This window comes from Mus caroli, unplaced genomic scaffold (assembly GCF_978045245.1).
Source record: "Mus caroli unplaced genomic scaffold, Mus_caroli_1 scaffold_3, whole genome shotgun sequence".
In the NCBI taxonomy this organism is placed as follows: Eukaryota; Metazoa; Chordata; class Mammalia; order Rodentia; family Muridae; genus Mus; species Mus caroli.
In genome coordinates, this window is record NW_028227258.1 from 97,976,441 (window position 1) to 97,999,782 (window position 23,342).

General features: G+C 38.7%; 1 protein-coding gene across 1 annotated transcript; it reads left to right on the forward strand.

Annotated features, from left to right (window-relative positions):
• The first annotated feature begins 18,958 nt into the window (after window positions 1-18,958).
• Window positions 18,959-22,335, forward strand: LOC110289158 (vomeronasal type-2 receptor 1-like). Its single transcript, XM_021155331.2, has 2 exons — window positions 18,959-18,992; window positions 21,356-22,335. Exons 1-2 carry the CDS (start codon window positions 18,959-18,961, stop codon window positions 22,333-22,335), a joined length of 1,014 nt encoding a protein of 337 aa, XP_021010990.2.
• The last annotated feature ends 1,007 nt before the right edge of the window (window positions 22,336-23,342 follow it).

Below are 23,342 nucleotides of genomic sequence, written 5' to 3' on the forward strand. Positions count from 1 at the left end.
ATCTAGAGGATATTATCCTGAATGAGTTAACCCAATCATGAAGAACACACAAACTATGCACTCACTGATAAGTGGATATTAGCACAGAAACGTAGAATACTCAAGATAAAATTTGTGAAACACACTAAACTCAAGAAGAAGGAAGACTAAAATGTGGATACTTCATTTCTTCTTTGAATGGGAAACAAAATGCCCATGGAAGAAGTTACAGAGACAAAGTTCAGAGCTGAGACAGAAGGAAGGACCATCCAGAGACTTTCCCACCTGGGTATCCATATCATGAACAACCACTAAATCCAAACACTATTACATATGCCAGGAATATTATGCTGACTGGACCGTGATGTAGCTGTCTCTTGTGAGTTCATGCCAGTGCCAGGCAAATACAGAAGTGGATACTCATGGTCATCTATTGGGTGGAACACAGGGCCCCCAATGAACGAGTTAGAGAAAGTACCCAAGGAGCTAAATAGGTCTGCAACCTATAGGAGTAACAACAATATGAACTAGATCTTGGTTGTGGGATTCCAACTAGACTAGTCTGTGCAGGGGAGAGTGTGGACTACAGAAGCTAACAGCTTCTGGGTCAGGTGGAAGCCACAGAGCTTCTAGGGGCAGACCGCATTTCAGGCTCCAGACATCTGGGTACTTTCCCTGCCAGAGGAGGTGTCTGCCCCACCTGGGAGGGCTTTACCACAGCATCTACAAGAGCCAAATTGGGTTCCCGGAGTCTGCCAAGACTGGTCTGTGCAGGTGAGTGTGGACTGCAGAAGCTAACAACTTCAGGGACAAGCAAAAGCCACATAGCTTCTGGGGTAGACCTTGTTTCAGGCTCCAGACACCTGTACACCTTCCTTGCCAGAGGAGAGGTGTCCAGCCCACCCCAGAGGGTTTTGCCACAGCATCTGGGGGAGACATTTTGGTTCCCTGATCCCGACGAGACTATTCTGAGCAGGTGTGAGTGTGGATTACAGAAGCTACACAAATTCTGGGACAAGCCCTGTTTCAGGCCTTCATCTTATGCCAGGAGGCAGGTCCAAATGCCAGATATCTGTCCACCTTCCCTGCAAGAGGAAAGCTTGCCTGCAGAGAGTGCTCTGACAACTGAAACTCAGAAGAGAGCTAGTCTTCCAGGTCTGCTAATAGAGGCTAACAGAATCACAAGAGGAACAACCTCTAGCCAGAGAAAACTATAACAACTAACTCCAGAGATTACCAGATGGTGAAAAGCAAACATAAGAATCCTACTAACAGAAACCAAGACCACTCACCATCATCGGAATCCAGCACTCCCACCTCAGCCAGACCTGGGTACCCCAACACACCTGAAAAGCCAAACCCGGATATAAAAGCATATCTCATGATGATGGTAGAGGACATAAAGAAGAACTTTAATAACTCACTTGAAGAAATACAGGAGAACACTGCTAAACAGGTAGAAGACCTTAAAGAAAAACAGGAAAACACAACCAAAGATGTGGAAGTCCTTAAGGAAAAACAGGAAAACATATCCAAACAGTTGATAGAAATGAACAAAAGAATAGTATACCTAAAAAGGGAAGTAGACACAATAAAGAAAATCCAAAGTGAGGCAATGCTGGAGAGAGAAACTCTAGGAAAGACATCTGGAACCATAGATGTGAGCATCAGCAACAGAATACAAGAGATGGAAGAGAGAATCTCAGATGCAGAGGATTCCATCGAGAATATCTGTACAACAATCAAAGAAAATGCAAAATGCAAAAAGATCCTAACTCAAAACATCCAGGAAATCCAGGACACAATGAGAAGACCAAACCTACAGATAATAGGAGTTGATGAGAATGAAGATTTTCAACTTAAAGGGCCAGCAAATATCTTCAACAAATTATAGAAGAAAACTTCCCAAATCTAAAGAAAGAGATGCCCATGAAGATACAAGAAGCCTACAGAACTCCAAATAGACTGGATCAGAAAAGAAATCCCTCCCGACACATAATAATCAGAACAACAAATGCATTACATAAAGATAGAATGTTAAAAGCAGTAAGGGAAAAAGGTCAAGTAACATATAAAGGCAGGCCTATCAGAATTACCCCAGACTTTTCACCAGAGACTATGAAAGCCAGAAGATCCTGGACAGATGTTATACATACACTAAAAGAACACAAATGCCAGCCAAGGCTACTATACCCAGCCAAAGTTTCATTTACCATAGATGGAGAAACCAAAGTATTCCACAACAAAACCAAATTCACACATTATCTTTCCATGAATCCAGCCCTTCAAAGGATAATAACAGAAAAATCCAATACAAGGACAGAAACCACATCCTAGAAAAAGGAAGAAAGTAATCCTTCAACAAACCTAAAAGAAGACAGCCAAAAGAACAGAATGCCAACTTTAACAACAAAAATAATAGGAAGCAACACTTACTTTTCCTTAATATCTTTTCATATCAATGGACTCAATTCCACAATAAAAACATAGACTAACAGACTGGCTACACAAACAGGACCCAACATTTTGCTACTTACAGGAAACCCATCTCAGGGAAAAAGACAGATACTTCCTCAGCGTGAAAGCTAGAAAACAATTTTTGAAGCAATGGTTTGAAGAAACAAGATGGAGTAGCCATTCTAATATCAAATAAAATCGAATTCCAACCCAAATTTATCAAAAAGACAAGGAGGGACACTTCATACTCATCAAACGTAAAATCTTCCAAGAGGAACTCTCAATTCTGAATATCTATGCTCCAAATGCAAGGGCAGCCACATTCATTAAAGAAACTTTAGTAAAGCTCAAAGCACACATTGCACCTCACACAATAATAGTGGGAGACTTCAACACACCACTCTCATCAATTGACAGATCGTGGAAACAGAAACTAAACAGGGACACAGTGAAACTAACAGAAGTTATGAAACAAATGGATTTAACAGATATCTACAGAACATTTTATCCTAAAACAAAAGGATATACCTTCTTCTCAGCACCTCATGGTACCTCCTCCAAAACTGACCATATAATTGGTCACAAAACAGGCCTCACAGATACAAAAATATTGAAAATGTCCCATGCATCCTATCAGATCACTATGGACTACAGCTGATTTTCAATGACAACATAAATAATAGAAAGCCAACATTCACATGGAAACTGTACAACACTCTTCTCAATGATACATTGGTCAAGAAGGGATAAAAAAAGAAATTAAAGACTTTTTAGGGTTTAATGAAAATGAAGCCACAACATACCCAAACTTATGGGACACAATGAAAGAATTTCTAAGAGGAAACTCATAGCTCTGAGTGCCTCCAAAAAGAAACTAGACAGAGCGCAAACTAGCAGCTTGACAACACACTTAAAAACTCTAGAAGAAAAGGAAGCGAATTCACCCAAGAGGTGTAGGAGGCAGGAAATAATAAACAATATGGGTGAAATCAACCAAGTGGAAACAAGAAGAACTATTCAAAGAATGAAACAAAGGAGGAGCTGGTTCTTTGAGAAAATCAACAAGATAGATAAACCCTTAGCCAGACTCACTAGAGGGCACAGGGACAGCATCCTAATTAACAAAATCAGGACTGAAAAGGGATACATAACAACAGATCTTGAAGAAATGCAAAACACCATCAAATCCTTCTACAAAAGGCTATACTCAACAAAACTGGAAAATCTGAATGAAATAGACAAATTTCTGGACAGATACAAGGTACCAAAGTTAAATCAGGATCAGGTTAATGATCTAAACAGTCCTATATCCCCTAAAGAAATAGAAGCAGTCATTAATAGTCTCCCAACCAAAAAAAGCCCAGGACCAGATGGGTTTAGTGCAGAGTTCTATCAGACCTTCAAAGAAGATCTAATTCCAGTTCTTCACAAACTAGTCCACAAAATAGAAGCAGAACGTACCCTACCCAATTCATTCTATGAAGCCACAATTACACCTAAACCACAGAAAGACCCAACAAAGATAGAGAACTTCAGACCAATTTCCTATATCAATATCGATGCAAATATACTCAATAAAATTCTTGCTAACCAAATCCAAGAACACATCAAAACAATCATCCATCCTGACCAAGTAGGTTTCATTCCAGGAATGCAGGTATGGTTTAATATATGGAAATCCATCAATGTAATCCATTATATAAGCAAACTCAAAGACAAAACCACATGATCGTCTCGTTAGATGCTGAGAAAGCATTTGACAAAATCCAACACCCATTCATGATAAAAGTCTTGGAAAGATCAGGAATTCAAAGCCCATACCTAAACATGATAAAAGCAATCTACAGCAAACCAGTAGCCAACATCAAAGTAAATGGTGAGAAGCTGGATGCAATCCCACAAAATCAGGGACTAGACAAGGCTGCCCACTTTCTCCCTATCTATGCAACACTGTACTTGAAGTCCTAGCCAGAGCAATTAGACAACAAAAGGAGATCAAGGGGATACAAATTGGAAAGGAAGAAGTCAAAATATCACTTTTTGCAGATGATATGATAGTATATATAAATGACTCTAAAAATTCCACCAGAGAATTCCTAAACCTGATAAACAGCTTCAGTGAAGTACCTGGATATAAAATTAACTCCATCAAGTCAATGGCCTTTCTCTACACAAAGGATAAACAGGCTGAGAGAGAAATTAGGGAAATAAAACCCTTCTCAATAGTCACAAATAATATAAAATACTTTGGTGTGACTCTAACTAAGGAAGTGAAAGATCTGTATGATAAAAAACTTCAAGCCTCTAAAGAAAGAAATTAAAGAAGATCTCAAAAGATGGAAAGATCTCCCATGCTCATGGATGGGGGAGGATCAATATAATAAAAATGGTTATCTTGCCAAAAGCAATCTACAGATTCAATGCAATCCCCATCAAATTTCCAACTGAATTCTTCAACGAATTAGAAAGGGCAATCTGCAAATTCATCTGGAATAACAAGAAACCTAGGATAGCAAAAAGTCTTATCAAGGATAAAAGAACCTCTGGTGGAATCACCATGCCTGAACTAAAGCTGTACTATATAGCAATAGTGTGAAAAAAAACTGCATGGTACTGGTATAGCAACAGACAGACAAGTAGACCAATGGAACGGAATTGAAGACCCAGAGATGAACCCACACACCTGTGGTCACTTGATCATTGACAAGGGAGCTAAAACCATCCAGTGGAAAAAAGACAGCATTTTCAACAAATGGTGCTGGCACAACTGGTGGTTATCGTGTAGAAGAATGAGAATTGATCCATTCCTATCTCCTTGTACTAAGGTCAAATCTAAATGGACCAAGGAACTCCACATAAAACTAGAGACACTGAAACTTATAGAGGAGAAAGTGGGGAAAAGCCTTGAAAATATGGGCACAGGGGAAAAATTCCTGAATAGAACAGCAATGGCTTGTGCTGTAAGATCGAGAATTGACAAATGGGACCTCATGAAACTGCCAAGTTTTTGCAAGGCAAAAGACACCGTCAATAAGACAAAAAGACCACCAACAGAATGGGAAAGGATCTTTACCTATCCTAAGTCAGATAGGGGATTAATATCCAATATATATAAAGAACTCAAGAAGGTGGACTCCAGAAAATCAAATAACCCCATTAAAAAATGGGGCTCATAGCTAAACAAAGAATTCTCACCTGAGGAATACCGAATGGCTGAGAAGCACCTGAAAAAATGTTCAGCATCCTTAATCATCAGGGAAATGCAAATCTAAACAACCCTGAGATTCCATCTCACACCAGCCAGAATGGATAAGATCAAAAATTCAGGTGACAGCAGATGCTGTTGAGGATGTTGAGAAAGAGGAACACTTCTCCATTGTTGGTGGAATTGCAAGCTTGTACAACCACCCTTGAAATTAGTCTGGCGATTCTTCAGAAAATTGGACATAGTACTACAGGAGTATCCCGCAATACCTCTCCTGGGCATATATCCAGAAGATGTTCCAACCGATAAGAAGGACAAATGCTCAACTATGTTCATAGCAGCCTTATTTATAATAGCCAGAAGTTGGAAAGAACCCAGATGACCCTCAACAGAGGAATGGATACAGAAAATGTGGTACATTTACACAATGTAGTATTACTCCGATATTAAAAAGAATGAATTTATGAAATTCCTAGGCAAGTGGGTGGACCTGGAGGGCATCATCCTGAGTGAGGTAACCCAATCACAAAAGAACTCACATGATATGTACTCACTGATAAGTGGATATTAGCCCAGAAACTTAGAATATCTAAGCACAAAATACAATTTGCAAAACACATGAAACTCAAGAAGAATGAAGACAAAAGTGTAGACACTTTGCTCCTTCTTAGAATTGGGAACAAAGCAACCATGGAAGGAGTTACGGAGACAAAGATTGGAGCTGAGATGAAAAGATGGACCATCTAGAGACTGCCATACCTGGGGATCCATCCCATAATCAGGGCCCCTAATGGAGGAGCTAGAGAATGTACCCAAGGAGCTAAAGTGGTCTCTAACTGTATAGGTGGAACAACAATATGAACTAATCAGTATCCCCCAGAGCTCGTGTCTCTAGCTGCATATGTATCAGAAGTTGACCTAGACGGCCATCAGTGGAAAGAAAGGCCTATTGGTCTTGCAAACTTTATATGCCTCAGTCCAGTGGAACGCCAGGTCCAAGAAGTGGGGGGGGGGGATTGGGGGGAATTTCGGGTAGCATTGGAAATGTAAATGAAGAAAATACCTAATTAAAATAATACGAACTAACCCATTCCCCCCAGAGCTTGTGTCTCTAGTTGCATGTGTAGCAGAGGATGGTCTAGTTGGCCATCAATGGGAGGAGAGACCCTTGGTCTTGCAAAGATTATATGTCCCAGTAAAGGGGAATGCCAGGGCCAGGAAGCAGGAATGAGTGGGTTGGGGAGCAGGGTGGGGGGAGTGTATAGGAGACTTTCAGAGAGGAAACTAGGAAAGGGGCTAGCATTTGAAATGAAAATGAAGAAAATATCTAATTTTAAAATGTCAAAAAAAATAAGAAAGAAAAAAAAAAACACTAGGGACTTGATCAAACACCATTTGTGCTACACCATTCATATTTCCTTTGAGCTTGTCCTGGAAGAGCTTCTGTGATGGACTAGACACTGTAATTTCCTTAGCCACAAATCCACCATTTCATTCTACTATTACATGGAGTACCTCTATTTGAATATATATACTTTTAAGCATCATTGGTTCCTCTGCATAAGCCAACCTTCAATTTTTCCTTAAGCTCAGTGAAGGGAGAAATAAATAGATCCATACACAATCTTTAGGAATATTGTCTGTGATGAATTAACTGAGGAAAATTGAGAACCTCGAGGAGTGACCTTCCTTTGATTTGTCTTAGAGTAACTTTGTTTATGTGGTATTCATACCTCACTAATTTAAACCCTAACAGTCAAAACAATAAAAAAATATTATTTTCTCTATTTGTGTGTAGTATTTGGACAGAGAGAGAGAGAGAGAGAGAGAGAGAGAGAGAGAGAGAGAGAGAGAGAGAGAGAGAGAGAGAGAGAGAAAAGAAAGAGAGAAAGAATGAGAGTCAATGTCACTGCAGTCAGAATTGTTGCCATCAATGATAGATCTCTCCATATAAGTTATCCAACAGCTTACGAAGTTACCTCAATGAACTTGAGATACAATACCTCTTTGGGCAAGTCTTATCCAAAAACCTATCCTCTTTTATTCTCCCCTAAAATAGTAGGCTACTTCAGTGTGTAGAGGATTTATTAATCTTTCTGTAGCCCAGACAAATGTACTCTGTCTCAGAATATTATTCTAATTCTTCAAAACTTAGTGGCATATGGATAAAAAAATTCCCCATCAAATGCCCAAATTTCCCAACACAAAGGTCCAGCTTGTAGTACTTATATTAACCTGATGTTTGTGGAACCAGGCTAGTCAGGCTTCCAACTCAGTGACCAATACACATTTCAAGAACCACAAAAAGAACACTGGAGAATTTCTCTGAGTAACAACAAAACTAGTTAACAGGTAAATCAATATGCTTAGCTTCTACATCAGTCTGCCTTACTTCAAATTCCCACACTACCAATTCCTTACTACATCCCTCAGTGGACTTAATAGACTTTAAACCAGGAATTCACAGCACCATGGAGGAATGGTTGCACAGTCCAGAAAACAGCCTGTTACTCCCAGTATCCTCCCAATGGAAGAGTTTACAATACTTTGAAGTCCAAGGACACTAAAATATTAGTTGAGATTTTTATCCTGGTACAAGAGGTTCTAATGCTCCATTTCCAAAGCTTTTCCAAACTGTTGTCAGGGAAATCCTAAAGGACCCTTCAGACCACTTTCTTTTACAGCCTGTCCAACATAGTGGAGTATGCCAGAACAAGATTAAACAATACAGTTCATTCTTATCCTGTCATGCAAATGACTCCAATGCCTTTAGTTCTATTAAACAATTTCAATGGGTGGATAAATTCCCCACAAAAATCAAAACACTTGAATCATCCTTATAGAACACATTGTTCTTCATTTTGGACTGCTATATCCCCAACTTCAGATAATGAACATGTTTTCCATTCTAACTTGTGCTGCCATGACAACAGAAAGAATTCAACTGGAGAAACAAGCAGGACTACCTTCCCAAACTCTGCTTTGTGATCTTAGGACCACAAGGATCCTCCTCAGAGTCAATGTACAGAAAAATGTTTGCTCATTAATGGTCCTGAAAACGTGACTCTGAAGCTGTAGCTTTCTGTCATCCTACAGCCTGTGAGAAAAGCAAAGTTCCAGGCCTCTAAGTATACCTACTTATTCTGGAATACTAGAGAAGGAATCCAGTAGTCTGTTTAAAGATATATCCTGGTGATTCTGATATTTACCACACTTTGACTATTAATATTTCTGATAGGCATTCTGAATGCATTTGGCCAGATGGCCACAGGCTTAGAACACCAATTCATTGCTAGGGTCAAATGATATAACTATTCTATACCACTCCATCGAATAATTCTTTACCACAGCTGGTAATCCAAAAGACCCCACTGTTTGTTAATCCAAAGAATTCTCACTGGAGTATGGCTATACCCAGTAATTTTCACATCTATGGCAGTTTCTTGCCACATGGTGGCATTAGAGTATGCCAAGCTAGTTTCTAGCAATTTGTGCCTTCAGTAATGAAATAGAAAGAAATTTGACAGATTAAATTTAATCTCAAGATGCTAAGATTCTTCCAGTTTGACATGGTACCAATTGGCGTCAGACCACATGTTCTAGAAAGCTGAAAGTAAATATCAATCATAACTATTGATCCCTATGCTCTTCCCTTCATAGATATAACCTGCTTGGGATGAACTACATGACTCCTCACAAATGGAATTTCAGGACCAATTATAATTATTATAATAATCATAATGGGGAACTTGCCTGGTTTTTAGATATAAATGAAAGTGCTCTTGAAATTATCTTTCCTTACAGAAAGAAATATATAGAAGTATTTAGTACCCTAGGCATGTAAGTACAGCCTTAAATAGAAACATACATGTAGTTTGAAGTATAGAAGCAGTATGTCCCTGGCCAATTCAGGTCTGAGGCCTAGACAGCTAGTGAAAATTTTAGGTGCCTAGGAATAGAAAGACCAACATCTTAGGAGTTCAATAGTATGCCTTGCTAGTTTCTAACAATTTGTGTGTTCAGTAATGAAATAGGAAGAAAATTGACAGATTAAATTTAATGTCAAGATGCTAAGATTCTTCCAGATTGGCATGGTACCAATAAAAAAATTTAATTGATGCATAGATGGGGTGTATATATACAGGAGTGTAGTTGTCCAAGAAAACAGAAGCATTGAATTCACATGAAGGTGGAGCTAAAGGTTATTATGACCTGCAAAAACATGTGCTGAGAATCAAAATTGAGTTCTCTGCAATAGCAGTACACACTAGCCACAAAACTAATTTTTAATATCATTCCTAAATTATATTAGTTCAGATTCTTAAAGAGAGAGAGAATTTGAATCATGACACAAGTATCAGGAATCCTTTCAGGCTACCATATTCACCATGGAGATTCCTCATGCACAAACATGTCATTGTTCTCTGTAGCTACTCCCTTATTCCATGCACCTGTCATCATTTGAAATTACAGCCATCATTTGAAATTACCATGTGATGACACAGATATATTCTAAGAAATGTACTCTTAGGTGATTTGGACATTGATCAAACATCACAGAATCTGCTTGCATAAATGATATCAGGTACATTCTCACTTTATTTGCCGATGTATTTGGCATGACTATTGCTGCATTCTCAAGAACTGGTGACTGCCAAAGTAGTGTCAGATAGGCAGACAACTTGGATGAGGAAATGAGTCAAGCGAAATCACAATATTTTTAATGTGCTGGTTAGGATATGATTTTCACTGTAATATGATTTCAAACCAAACTAATTCGGTAGTGTCTTACTTCAGGAAGATTGTCCAGAGTCCCAGAGTTATTTTGTTTACTCATTTCAAAGTAATAAACCTTTTTTATTGAAAAGATTCATGAAATACAACACTAAAAGAGAATCATTTCTTGTTCTTAGTCTTTCAACAGGTCACATAGAAAGACATTTACTGTATGATTTTTTTAGATATTATCAACAACCAGGAACTATCTAATCTCTTTAAAAATAACAGTTTTAGCATGTATGACTGTATACATTAGCAAATAATTTTTATAACTGTGAACATGATTCTAGAATATTTTCTCATACTAAATGTTAAACCAAGTTGACTATTATTAAATATGACTCAGTCATGAAATATTATACTTTTCATATTTTGAGTATAATTTGGCACCAATATGACACTAGCCAGCCACCCTCCTCTTACATTGTACTTGTCCTTTCTACACTCAAGGTCATAGGACCTTGTAATATTATCTAAGATTGTTCTCCATTTTCTGGTGTCCACATTTCCTGGGGTATTTCATAGAATTCACTGCAAAATTTGATAGGCCTGGAGTTTCCTTATTCTCCCTGTGGTGAGTAAATCATAAGATGTTATTTGATATGATTATACAACTGAAGCAGCTTTTTCATGGTGCAGCATGCATCCAATTTGGCCTTCCTTCTATCATTTACCAAACCATAGTGAGGAGTTTATACAAACACAAGCATGCACACACACACACACACACACTTGAATCCAGTTATCAGATTATCCTAGGAAGTATGTCAAGCTTGCCATCAAGATGTTGACCTTCTTAAGAATCCACAGAACCCTAATCCTCCCCATCATAAAACAAAGCAAACGCTAATATCAAGATCAGCACTGAGTTCCAGCTTCTTTCAGACTTTGGTTCAATTAGTCTACAAAAAATTAACAGTTTTGAGGTCTTCAAGCATCATGACATTGATCTTCCCCAGTTCCTACACTACTGGGACACCTGTCTGAAGTTAAACCACTGTTACCAAACAGTGATTCCATTATTAATTTCTTTATTTAAAAAAAAACTTGATTCCATTAACCCAGGTATACCCTTACAAAGAATACTTTTGAGTGGTCCACATTCTACCATGAACCTTACTACTTGTGCTGAAAACTGTCTCACTTCTCATTGGCACTAGGTTTGGTTAAACAGCAAGTTGGACCTCTTATTCAAATAAACTGAAAGGGCATCCTTAAGTGTCTACTGTAAATGGCTTTGTACGTGGTATAAAGAATGGTCACAGAATTATTCACTATCTACTTCTGACAGAAATCTAGGCAGAAAAATCTACAAAGCAAAATGGGTCCCATGAGAGGTGAAGTTAGACTGTAGATACAGAAATTGACAGCATTAATCCTATCTAGAAGCATGGTTAATAGATTGTCTTTTAGTCTTGGCTCTCAGGGCTAAGTTGAAGTTTACCAATCAAAGAGAAAGATGGGGAAGAAGTGATATCACTCCAGCAAATGAAATAGTATATGGGGCAACATGGCAAGCAAGTGAGGAGGGCAGCCACCTAAAGTGGCCCAGGTCTCTGACTCTTTTTGGCAAGGTGTTCAGCCTTCCAAGGTTAAGAAGCTTCTACTGTGACATGGAGGTAGTAATATTTTCCAGCTCTTGACACAGCCAAAATGAGATGATGCCTCTAAATTGCATCACATAATATTGATTATCAGAATACCCTCAATGATTATATTTAAAATATGTTAATTTTTTTAGAAAAACAAAACATAAATTTATTTGAATTATTCAAAATTGGATGACATGAAAAGGAGATAAAAATGAGGTAATCACCCCCCCCAAAAAAAAGAGAGGGCCCAATTTAGGATCCATCAGTGTAAATTATAGATTTTGTATCCAGACACTCATACAGACTTCCTGGAATGTTGAAATACTCAGCTGGTGTACACAGAGTGCATAAACATACACACCTACAGCTGAAAACTCAAACAAGAGGTAAACTTGAATAAACTACTGAAGAGAGACAGGAAGGGACAAACATTACCAGATGGAACATCTTCTGTCTATATGCCCAGAAGAGGTATTGCTGGATCCTCTGGTAGTACTATGTCCAATTTTCTGAAGAACTGTTGATTTGCAGAGTTGTTGTACAAGCTTACAATCTGACCAGCAATGGAGGAGTGTTCTTCTTTCTCCACATCCTTGCCAGCATCTGCTGTCACCTGAATTTTTCATATTAGCCATTCTGACAGGTGTGATGTGCAATCTCAGGGTTGTTTTGATTTGCATTTCCCTGATGATTAAGGGTGTTGAACATTTTTTTTTTCAGGTGCTTCTCAGCCCTTCTGTATTCTTCAGTTGAGAATACTATTTTTTTTTAATATTTTTTATTAGGTATTTTCCTCATTTACATTTCCAATGCTATCCCCAAAATCCCCCATACTCTCCCCACCCCACGTCACTAACTCACCCACTCGCACTTTTTGGCCCTGGCATTCCCCTGTACTGGGGCATATAAAGTTTGCAAATCCAATGGGCCTCTCTTTCCAGTGATGGCCAACTAGGCCATCTTTTGATAACATATGCAGCTAGAGTCAAGAGCTCCGGGGTACTGGTTAGTTCATAATGTTGTTGCACCTATAGGTTTGCAGATTCCATTAGCTCCTTGGGTACTTTCTCTAGCTCCTCCATTGGGGGCCCTGTGATTCATCCGATAGCTGATTGTGATCATCCACTCCTGTGTTTGCTAGGCCCCAGCATAGTCTCACAAGAGACAGCTATATCTGGGTCCTTTGAGCAAAACCTTGTTAGTGATGGTGTCAGCGTTTGGAAGCTGATTATGGGATGGATCCCCGGATATGACAGTCTCTAGATGATCCATCCTTTCGTCACAGCTCCAATCTTTGTCCCTGTAACTCCTTCCATGGGTGTTTTGTTCCGAATTCCAAGAAGGGGCACAGTGTACACACTTTGGTCTTCGTTGTTCTTGAGTTTCATGAAATTATCGAATTGTATCTTATATCTTGGGTATCCTAAATTTCTGGGCTAATATCCACTTATCAGTGAGTACATATTGTGTGAGTTCCTTTGTGATTGGGTTACCTCACTCTGATGATGCCCTCCAGGTCCATGCATTTGCCTAGGAATTTCATAAACTCATTCTTTTTAATAGGTGAGTAGTACTCCATTGTGTAAATGTACCACATTTTTTGTATCCATTCCTCTGTTAGGGGCACCTGGGTTCTTTCCAGCTTCTGGCTATTATAAATAAGACTGCTATGAACATAGTGGAGCATGTGTTGTTCTTACCGGTTGAGACATCTTCTGGATATATGCCCAGGAGAGGTATTGTGGGATCCTCCTGTAGTACTATGTCCAATTTTCTGAGGAACAGCCAGACTGATTTCCAGAGTGGTTGTACAAGCTTGCAATCCCACCAACAATGGAGGAGTGTTCCTCTTTCTCCACATCCTCGCCAGCATCTGCTGTCACCTGAATTTTTCATCTTAGCCATTCTGACTGGTGTCAGATGGAGTCTCAGGGTTGTTTTGAGTTGCATTTCCCTGATGATTAAGGATGTTGAACATTTTTTCAGGTGCTTCTTTGCCATTCTGTATTCCTCAGGTGAGAATTCTTTGTTCAGCTCTGAGCCCCATTTTTTAATGAGGTTATTTGATTTTCTGGAGTCCACTTTCTTGAGTTCTTTATATATATTAGATATTAGTCCCCTATTTGATTTAGGATAGGTAAAGATCCTTTCCCAATCTGTTGGTGGTCTTTTTATCTTATTGACAGTGTCTTTTGCCTTGCAGAAGCTTTGCAACTTTATGAGGTCCCATTTATCGATTCTCAATCTTACAATACAAGCCATTGCTCTTCTATTCAGGAATATTTCCCCTGTACCCATATCTTCAAGGCTTTTCCCTACTTTCTTCTCTATAAGTTTCAGTGTCTCTGGTTTTATGTGGTGTTCCTTAATCTACTGAGATTTGACCTTAGTACAAAAAGATAGGAATGGATCAATTCACATTCTTCTACATATTAACTGCCAGTTGTGCCAGCACCATTTGTTGAAAATGCTGTCTTTTTTCCACTGGATGGTTTTAGCTACCTTGTCAAAGATCAAGTGACCATAGGTGTGTGGGTTAATCTCTGGGTCTTCAATTCTGTTCCATTGGTCTCCTTGTCTGTCACTATACAAGTACCATGCAATTTTTATCACAATTGCTCTGTAGTAAAGCTTTAGGTCAGACATGGTGATTCCACCAGAGGTTCTTTTATTCTTGAGAACAGTTTTTGCTACCCTAGTTTTTATGTTGTTCCAGATGAATTTGCAGATTGCCCTTTCTAATTTGTTGAGGAATTGAGTTGGAATTTTGATGGGGATTACATTGAATCTGTAGATTGCTTTTGGCAAGATAGCCATTGTTAGTATATTGATCCTGCCAATCTATGAGCATGGGAGATCTTTCCATCTTATGAGATCTTCTTTAATTTCTTTCTTTAGAGGCTTGAAGTTTTTTATCATACAGATCTTTCACTTCCTTAGTTAGAATCACACCAAAGTATTTTATATTATTTGTGACTATTGAGAAGGGTGTTGTTTCCCTAATTTCTTTCTCAGCCTGTTTATCCTTTGTGTACAGAAAGGCCATTGACTTATTTGAGTTAATTTTATATCCAGCTACTTCACTGAAGCTGTTTATCAGGCTTAGGAGTTCTCCTGTGGAATTTTTAGGGTCACTTATATATACTATCATATCATCTGCAAAAAGTGATATTTTGACTTCATCTTTTCCAATTTGAATCCCCTTGATCTCCTTTTGTTGTCGAATTGCTCTGGCTAGGACTTCAAGTACAATGTTGAATAGGTAGGAAGAAAGTGGGCAGCCTTGTCTAGTCCCTGATTTTAGTGGGCTTGCATCCAGCTTCTCACCATTTACTTCGATGTTGGCTATTAGTTTGCTGTAGATTGCTTTTATCATGTTTAGGTATGGGCCTTGAATTCCTGATATTTCCAAGACTTTTATCATGAATGGGTGTTGGATTTTGTCAAATGCTTTCTCAGCATCTAAGGAGATGATCATGTGGTTTTGTCTTTGAGTTTGTTTATATAATGGATTACATTGATGGATTTCCATATATTAAACCATACCTGCATCCCTGGAATGAAACCTACTTGGTCAGGATGGATGATTGTTTTGATGTGTTCTTGGATTCGGTTATTGATAACTTTATTGAGGATTTTTACATCGATATTCATAAGGGAAATTGGTCTGAAGTTCTCTATCTTTGTTGGGTCTTTTTGTGGTTTAGGTATCAGAGTAATTGTGGCTTCATAGAATGAGTTGGGTAGAGTACCTTCTGTTTCTATTTTGTGGAATAGTTTGTGAAGAACTGGAATTACATCTTCTTTGAAGGTCTGATAGAACTCTGCACTAAACCCATCTTGTCCTGGGCTGTTTTGGGTTGGGAGACTATTAATGACTGCTTCTATTTCTTTAGGGGATATAGGACTGTTTAAATCATTAACCTGATCTTGATTTAAATTTGGTACCTGGTATCTGTCTAGAAATTTGTCCATTTCATCCACATTCTCCAGTTTTGTTGAGTATAGCCTTTTGTAGGAGGATCTGATGGTGTTTTGGATTTCTTCAGGATCTGTTGTTATGTCTCCCTTTTCATTTCTGATTTTGTTAATTAGGATGCTTTCCCTGTGCCCTCTCATGTGTCAGGCTAAGGGTTTATCTATCTTGTTCATTTTCTCATAGAAACAGCTCCTCATTGGGTTGATTCTTTGAATAGTTCTTCTTGTTTTACTTGGTTGATTTCACCCCTGAGTTTGATTATTTCCTGCCATCTACTCCTCTTGGGTGCATTTGCTTCCTTTTGTTCTAGAGCTTTTAAGTGTGTTGTCAAGCTGCTAATGTGTGCTCTCTAGTTTCTTTTGAGAGCCACTCAGAGCTATGAGTTTTCCTATTAGAAATGCTTTCTTTGTGTCCCATAGGTTTGGGTATATTGTTGCTTCATTTTCATTAAACTCCAAAAAGTCCTTAATTTCTTTCTTTATTCCTTCCTTGACCAAGGTTTCATTGAGAAGAATGTTTTTTAGTTTCCACATGAATGTTGGCTTTCTATTATTTATTTTGTTGATGAAGATCAGCCTTAGTCCATGGTGATCTGATAGGATGCATGGGACAATTTCAATACATTTGTATATGTTGAGTCTTGTTTTGTGACCAATTATGTGGTAAATTTTGGAAAAGGTACCATGAGGTGCTGAGATAAAGGTATATCTTTTGTGTTAGGATAAAATGTTCTGTAGATATCTATTAGATCTATTTTTTTTTCATAACTTCTCTTACATTCACTGTGTCCCTGTTTAATTTCTGTTTCCATGATCTGTCCACTGGTGAAAGTGGTGTGTTGAAGTCTCCCACTATTATTGTGTGAGGTGCAATGTGTGCTTTGAGCTTTACTAAAGTTTCTTTAATGAATGTGGCTGCCCTTCCATTTGGAGCATAGATATTCAGAATTGAGAGATCCTCTTAAAGGATTTTACCTTTGATGAGTATGAAGTGTACCTCCTTGTCTTTTTTGATGATTTTGGGTTGAAAGTCGATTTTATTAGATATTAGAATCGCTACTCCAGCTTGTTTCTACATACCATTTGCTTGGAAAATTGTTTTTCAGCCTTTCATTCTGAGGTAGTGTCTGTCTTTTCCCCTGAGATGGGTTTCCTGTAAGCAGAAAAACGGTGGGTCTTGTTTGTGTAGCCAGTCTGTTAGTCTATGTCTTTTTATTGGGGAATTGATTTCATTGATATTAAGAGATATTAAGGAAAAGTAATTGTTGTGTCCTATTATTTTTATTGTTAAAGGTGGCATTCTGTTCTTGTGGCTGTCTTCTTTTAGGTTTGTTGAGGGATGACCTTCTTGCTTTTTCTAGGACATGGTTTCTGTCCTTGTATTGGTTTTTTTCTGTTATTATACTTTGAAGGGCTGGATTCATGGAAAGAAAATGTGTGAATTTGGTTTTGTAGTGGAATACTTTGGTTTCTCCATCTATGGTAATTGAGAGTTTGGCTGGGTAAAGTAGCCTGGGCTGGCATTTGTGTTCTCTTAGTGTCTGTATAACATCTGTCCAGGCTCTTCTGGCTTTCATAGTCTCTGGTGAAAAATCTGGTGTAATTCTGATAGGCTTGCCTTTATATGTTACTTGACCTTTTTCCCTTACTGCTTTTAGTATTCTATCTTTATTTAGTGCATTTGTTGTTCTGATTATTATGTGTCGGGAGGAATTTCTTTTCTGGTCCGGTCTATTTGGAGTTCTGTAGGCTTCTTGTATGATCATGGGCATCTCTTTCTTTAGGTTTGGGAAGTTTTCTTCAATAATTTTTTTTAAGATATTTGCTGGTCCTTTGAGTTGAAAATCATCATTCTCATCTACTCCTATTATCTGTAGGTTTGGTCTTCTCATTGTGTCCCTGATTTCCTGGATTTTTTGAGTTAGGATCTTTTTGTATTTTGCATTTTCTTTGATTGTTGTTCTGATGTTCTCTATGGAATCTTCTGCACCTGAGATTCTCTCTTCCGTCTCTTGTATTCTGTTGCTGATGTCTCTATGCAACATCTATGGTTACAGATTTCTTTCCTAGGGTTTCTCTCTCCAGCATTGCCTCACTTTGGGTTTTCTTTATTGTGTCTACTTCCCTTTTTAGGTCTTGGATGGTTTTATTCATTTCTATCACCTGTTTGATTTTGTTTTCCTGCAATTCTTTAAGGGATTTTTGTGCTTCTTCTTTAATGTCTTCTACCTGTTTAGCAGTGTTCTCCTGTATTCCCTTAAGTGAGTTATTAAAGTCTTTCTTGATGTCCTCTACCATAATCATGAGATATGCTTTTAAATCCGGGTCTAGCTTTTTGGGTGTGTTGGGGTGCCCTGGACTTGGAGTGCTGGGTTCTGATGATGGTGAGTGGTCTTGGTTTCTGTTAGTAGGATTCTTATGTTTGCCTTTTGCCATCTGGTAATCTCTGGAGTTAGCTGTTAGAGTTGTCTCTGTTTAGAGATTGTTCCTCTGGTGATTCTGCTACCCTGTATCAGCAGACATGGGAGAGTAGCTCTCTCCTCTGAGTTTCAGTGGTCAGAGCACTCTCTGTAGGCAAGGTTCCTCTTACAGGGAAGGTGCACAGATATCTGGCGTTCAGACCTCCCTCCTGGCCGAAGATGAAGGTCCAAAACAGGAACTTTCCCAGAAGCTGTGTTTCTTTGGCCTGTCACAGAAGCTGTTAGCTTTTGTAGTCCACACTCTCACCTGTACAGACTTCTTTCGGAGGAGTCTCGGAACTAAGATGTCTTATGCTGATGCTGAGGCAAAGCCCTCCAGGGCTAGACAGACACCTATCCTCTGGCCGGGAAGGTGGCCGAATGTCTGGAGCCTGAAAAGGGGACTGCCTCAGAAGCTCTGTGTCTCCTGCCTGTCCCAGAAGCTGTTAGCTTCTGTAGTGCACACTCTCACCTGTGCAAACTACTTTCGGCAGAGTCCTGGAACCAAGATGGCTTCTGCAGATGCTGAGACCAAGGCCTCCTGTGCCGGACAGACACCTGTTCTCTGACAGGGAAGGTGGCCGAATGTCTGGAGCCCAAAAAGTGGACTGCCTCAGAAGCTCTGTGGCTCCCGCCTGTCCCAGAAGCTGTTAGCTTCTGTAGTGCACACTCTCACCTGTGCAGACTACTTTCGGTGGAGTCCCGGAACCAAGATGGCTCCCATCAATCCTGAGGCAAAGCCTCCCGGGCCGGGCAGGCCAGTTGGGAATTCTTTTTTTCACCTTGTACCCCATGTTTTAATGGGGTTATTTGAATTTCTGGAGTCCAGCTTCTTGAGCTCTTTGTATATGTTGGATATTAGTCTCCTGTCAGATTTAGGTTTGGTAAGAATCCTTTCCCAATCTGTTGGTAGCCTTTTTGTCTTATTGACAATGTAGTTTGCCTTACAGAAGCTTTGCAATTTTATGAGGTCCCATTTGATTATTCTCAATCTTCTATCACAAACCATTGCTGTTCTGTTCAGGAAAACTTCCCCTGTGCCCATATCTTCGAGGCTTTTCTCCTCTTTCTCCTCTATAAATTTCAGTGTCTCTGGTTTTATGTGGAGTCCAGAAGATGTTCCAACTGGTAATGAGGACACATGTTCCACTATGTTCATAGCAGTCTTATTTATAATAGCCAGAAGCAGGAAAGAACCCAGATATTCCTCAACAGAGGAATGGATACAGAAAATGTGGTACATTTACACAATGGAGTACTAATATCTATTAAAAACAATTAATTTAAGAAGTTCTTAGGCAAATGGATGTACCTGGAGGATATCATCCTAAGTGAGGTAACACAATCAAAAAAGAACTCACTTGATATGCAATCACTGATAAGTGGATATCAGCCCAGAAACTTAAAATACCCAAGATACAATTTGCAAAACACAAGAAAATCAAGAAGAAGAAGGTCTAATGTGTGGATACTTCATTCCTCCTTAGAATAGAGAACAAAATAACCATGGAAGGAGTTACAGAGGCAAAGTTTGGAGCTAAGACAAAAGGATGGACCATCCAGAGACCACCCCACCCGGGAATCCATCCCATAATCAGCCACCAAACGCAGACACTATTTCATATGCCAGCAAAATTTTGCTGAAAGGACCAAGATATAGCTCTCACTGGTGAGACTATGCCAGAGCCTGGCAAATACAGAAGTGGATGCTCATAGGCATCTATTGGATGGAACACACGGGCCACAATGGAGGAGCCAGAGAAAGTACACAAGGAGCTGAAGGGATCTGCAACCCTATAGGTGGAACAACAGCATGAACTAACCAGTACGCCCAGAGCTTGTGTCTCTAGCTGCATATGAAGCAGAAGACCACCTAGTCGTCCATCATTGGGAAGAGAAGCCCCTTGGTTTTGCAAACTTTATATGCCCCAGTACAGGGGAATGCCAGGGCCAAGAAGTGGGAGTGGGTGGGTAGGAACCGGGGTGGGGGGAGTGTATAGGGAACATTAGGGAAAGCATTTCAAATGTAAATGTAGAAAATATCTTATAAAATTTGAAAAAAAAGGGACAAACATTTATGTTCAGCTGATCATTTAGAAAAAGCTTATTTCTGCACATGCACTTTTATTCCATAACCTCATTTGCCAATTTTCACATCACTGTAAGGTAGGCATAAATAAAGTGCTACAATGTTTGTCTTGATATTAAAAATTTATAGATCATTACTGTAAAGTTATGAAATCTGAAGAGAAACAAACATTGAGTCAAACCATTCCATCACCTGGCATATATCACCTCAGCTAGATTTTCCTTGTTCACCAATGCTTGCTCTTAGAGCCTATCTCCAGACATAGCATTCTTAGCCTCAGGGATCATGATTGATGGTTTTGTTTTCCTTGCCATCATCATCCTCATAACTCAAAGAATGAGCAGCTAGAGTTGAGTACTTTTGAGTATGAAAATACATGATTCTCCTTCATGAGGGGATATTACCTGAGACAATGAAAACAAATGGGTTTAACCATCTTGTGCCAGTGGTTTTGACTCTTTCTTATCAGAATCTGTGACTTCCTCATTCCTGGGCTGTTCTGCAGTTGATAAAGGCACAGTCCTATTTATTCAACAAATAGAGGAGAAAGAAAGGACCTGATCAATAGAAAAAAACAAAATGAAACTCAAGTTGAGTAGCAATTATTTCCTGATATTGAAAACAACTTTGAATGTGTCACATCAACTACACCAAGGCCACTTTTATAATCATAATTTTAAGATATTATATAGATTTTATAATAGATTTCTAATAAACTCTGCTCCAGCCTTTAACTGCCTCAGACTTTTCATAGTTAAATGGAACAAATTTGTTGAAGTCAACAGTCAATTATCCAGTTTTTATTTTTCTACAATAGGTCAAAGGCTCTGTAATCCATGCAGTGAAGATGACTGGTCCAATGCAGAGAAGAACAAGTGTGTGCCAAAGCATGTGGAATTCCTTGCTTACGAGGAGGCCTTAGGATTCACTCTTGTCATTCTTTCCATGTTTGGGGCACTTGTTTTCTTGGCAGTCACTGTTGTGTATGTGATCCACAGGCACACTCCATTGGTGAAAGCCAATGACCAGGAGCTGAGCTTCCTCATTCAGATATCTCTGGTTATCACAGTGCTGTCAACCATGCTATTTATAAGCAAGCCATGCAACTGGTCCTGCATGGCCCGCCAGATCACTCTATCACTGGGCTTTTGCCTTTGCCTGTCTTCCATTCTTGGAAAGACTATTTCACTCTTTTTTGCATACATAATTTCTATATCCAAAACCCGGCTTATATCCATGCACCCCATTTTTTGTAAACTCATTTTACTGATCTGTGTTTTTGGTGAGATTGGTGTATGTGCATCTTACTTGGTGAAGCCACCCAGCATGTTCAAGAACATTGAATGTCAGAATGTAAAGATCATCTTTGAGTGCAATGAAGGTTCTGTAGAGTTTCTATGCTCCATATTTGGGTTTGATGTTCTTCTGGCTCTGCTGTGTTTTCTTACAACCTTTGTGGCTCGCCAGCTGCCAGATAATTATTATGAAGGGAAATGTATCACTTTTGGAATGCTGGTCTTTTTCATTGTCTGGATCTCTTTTGTCCCTGCTTACTTGAGCACTAAAGGCAAATTCAAAGTGGCTGTGGAAATATTTGCCATTTTGGCCTCTAGCTATGGCTTCTTAGGCTGTCTATTTCTTCCCAAGTGTTTCATTATCTTGCTGAGGCCAAAGAGAAACACTGATGAAAATGTTGGTGGAGGAGTCCCCACTGTTGACAGGAGCATCCAACTGACCTCAGCCTCTGTGAGCAATGAGCTTAACAGCACCACAATATCAACTGTTCTGGATGAGTAGAGTTGTGAGATCCATGGAATATGCAAAGCGGGATAAAGTAATAGCTCAGTCTTCTCCTTAACGTTGTTTTTCAAGTAGCTGCTGATGCTTGTTGGTAATACTGGGGATTTGTCCTTTTATAATATAATCTTGACATAATAAATAAAATTTTATTCTATACATTGCTATTTGGCAAGGATTATAATATGACATCATTCAAATTGGAAACTATTTCATTAGAATATTTATGTTGATTTTAGAGTAGAGAGTATGACAGATATTACTTATCTGAAATGATAAGGAAAAGCTCAGGAAGATATTTTTAAAACTTATTTTCTTTCTTAAGATGTAACCAGAATAAAAACTTCTCAAAGGGATGTTGCATTCCCTGGGATTTTCTAGGAAATTCTATATGTCCCATTTTTTCCATAAGTGGAAAATTATCAGTTTGAAAACATTTTTCTAAGAAAGAAAAACAAGGGGAATTTAGATGTCAGCATAGAAGTTAAGAATCTTCTATAGAAAGGATCTTGAGTTCAAAGGAATCTTAAAATTACTTACCCAGGACATGTAAGAAGATGCTAGTGTGAAAAGAAAAATTCAGGGATATGTGGCATGAAATTTTGCAAAGTACAGTAGAATTTAATCGCACTGTGGAATGTTATAAAATGTTTTTAATGTCATATTCATCTATATAACTGGCTTATTGATATAAAAACATAATAGATAACAGAGAGAGAGAGAGAGAGACAGAGAGAGAGAGAGAGAGAGAGAGAGAGAGAGAGAGAGAGAGAGAGAGAGAGAGAGAGAGAATGATAGATATAAGAGTTTAAAATACATTTTCTATAAGTACTAACCAACTAAAATTACAGGGGAATATTTGAGTTAAGAATGTCAAGAGTAACAAATTATCAAATAATTTGACAATCTGTTTGTCTATTATATCACCACAAATGATGAAATGTTTTTCATGTATAACTTTAGAATCTTAAAGTAAAAATTTTATCTAAAATAGAATCAATCTACCC

What these genes read in the sequence shown, in the direction of transcription:
- LOC110289158 (XM_021155331.2), top strand. Translation starts at nt 18,959, where the DNA reads ATGGCTTCTGCAGATGCTGAGACCAAGGCCTCCT. An exon ending in TGCTGAGACCAAGGCCTCCT is followed by an intron (nt 18,993 to 21,355) that starts GTGCCGGACAGA and finishes TTTCTACAATAG; the next exon opens with GTCAAAGGCTCTGTAATCCA.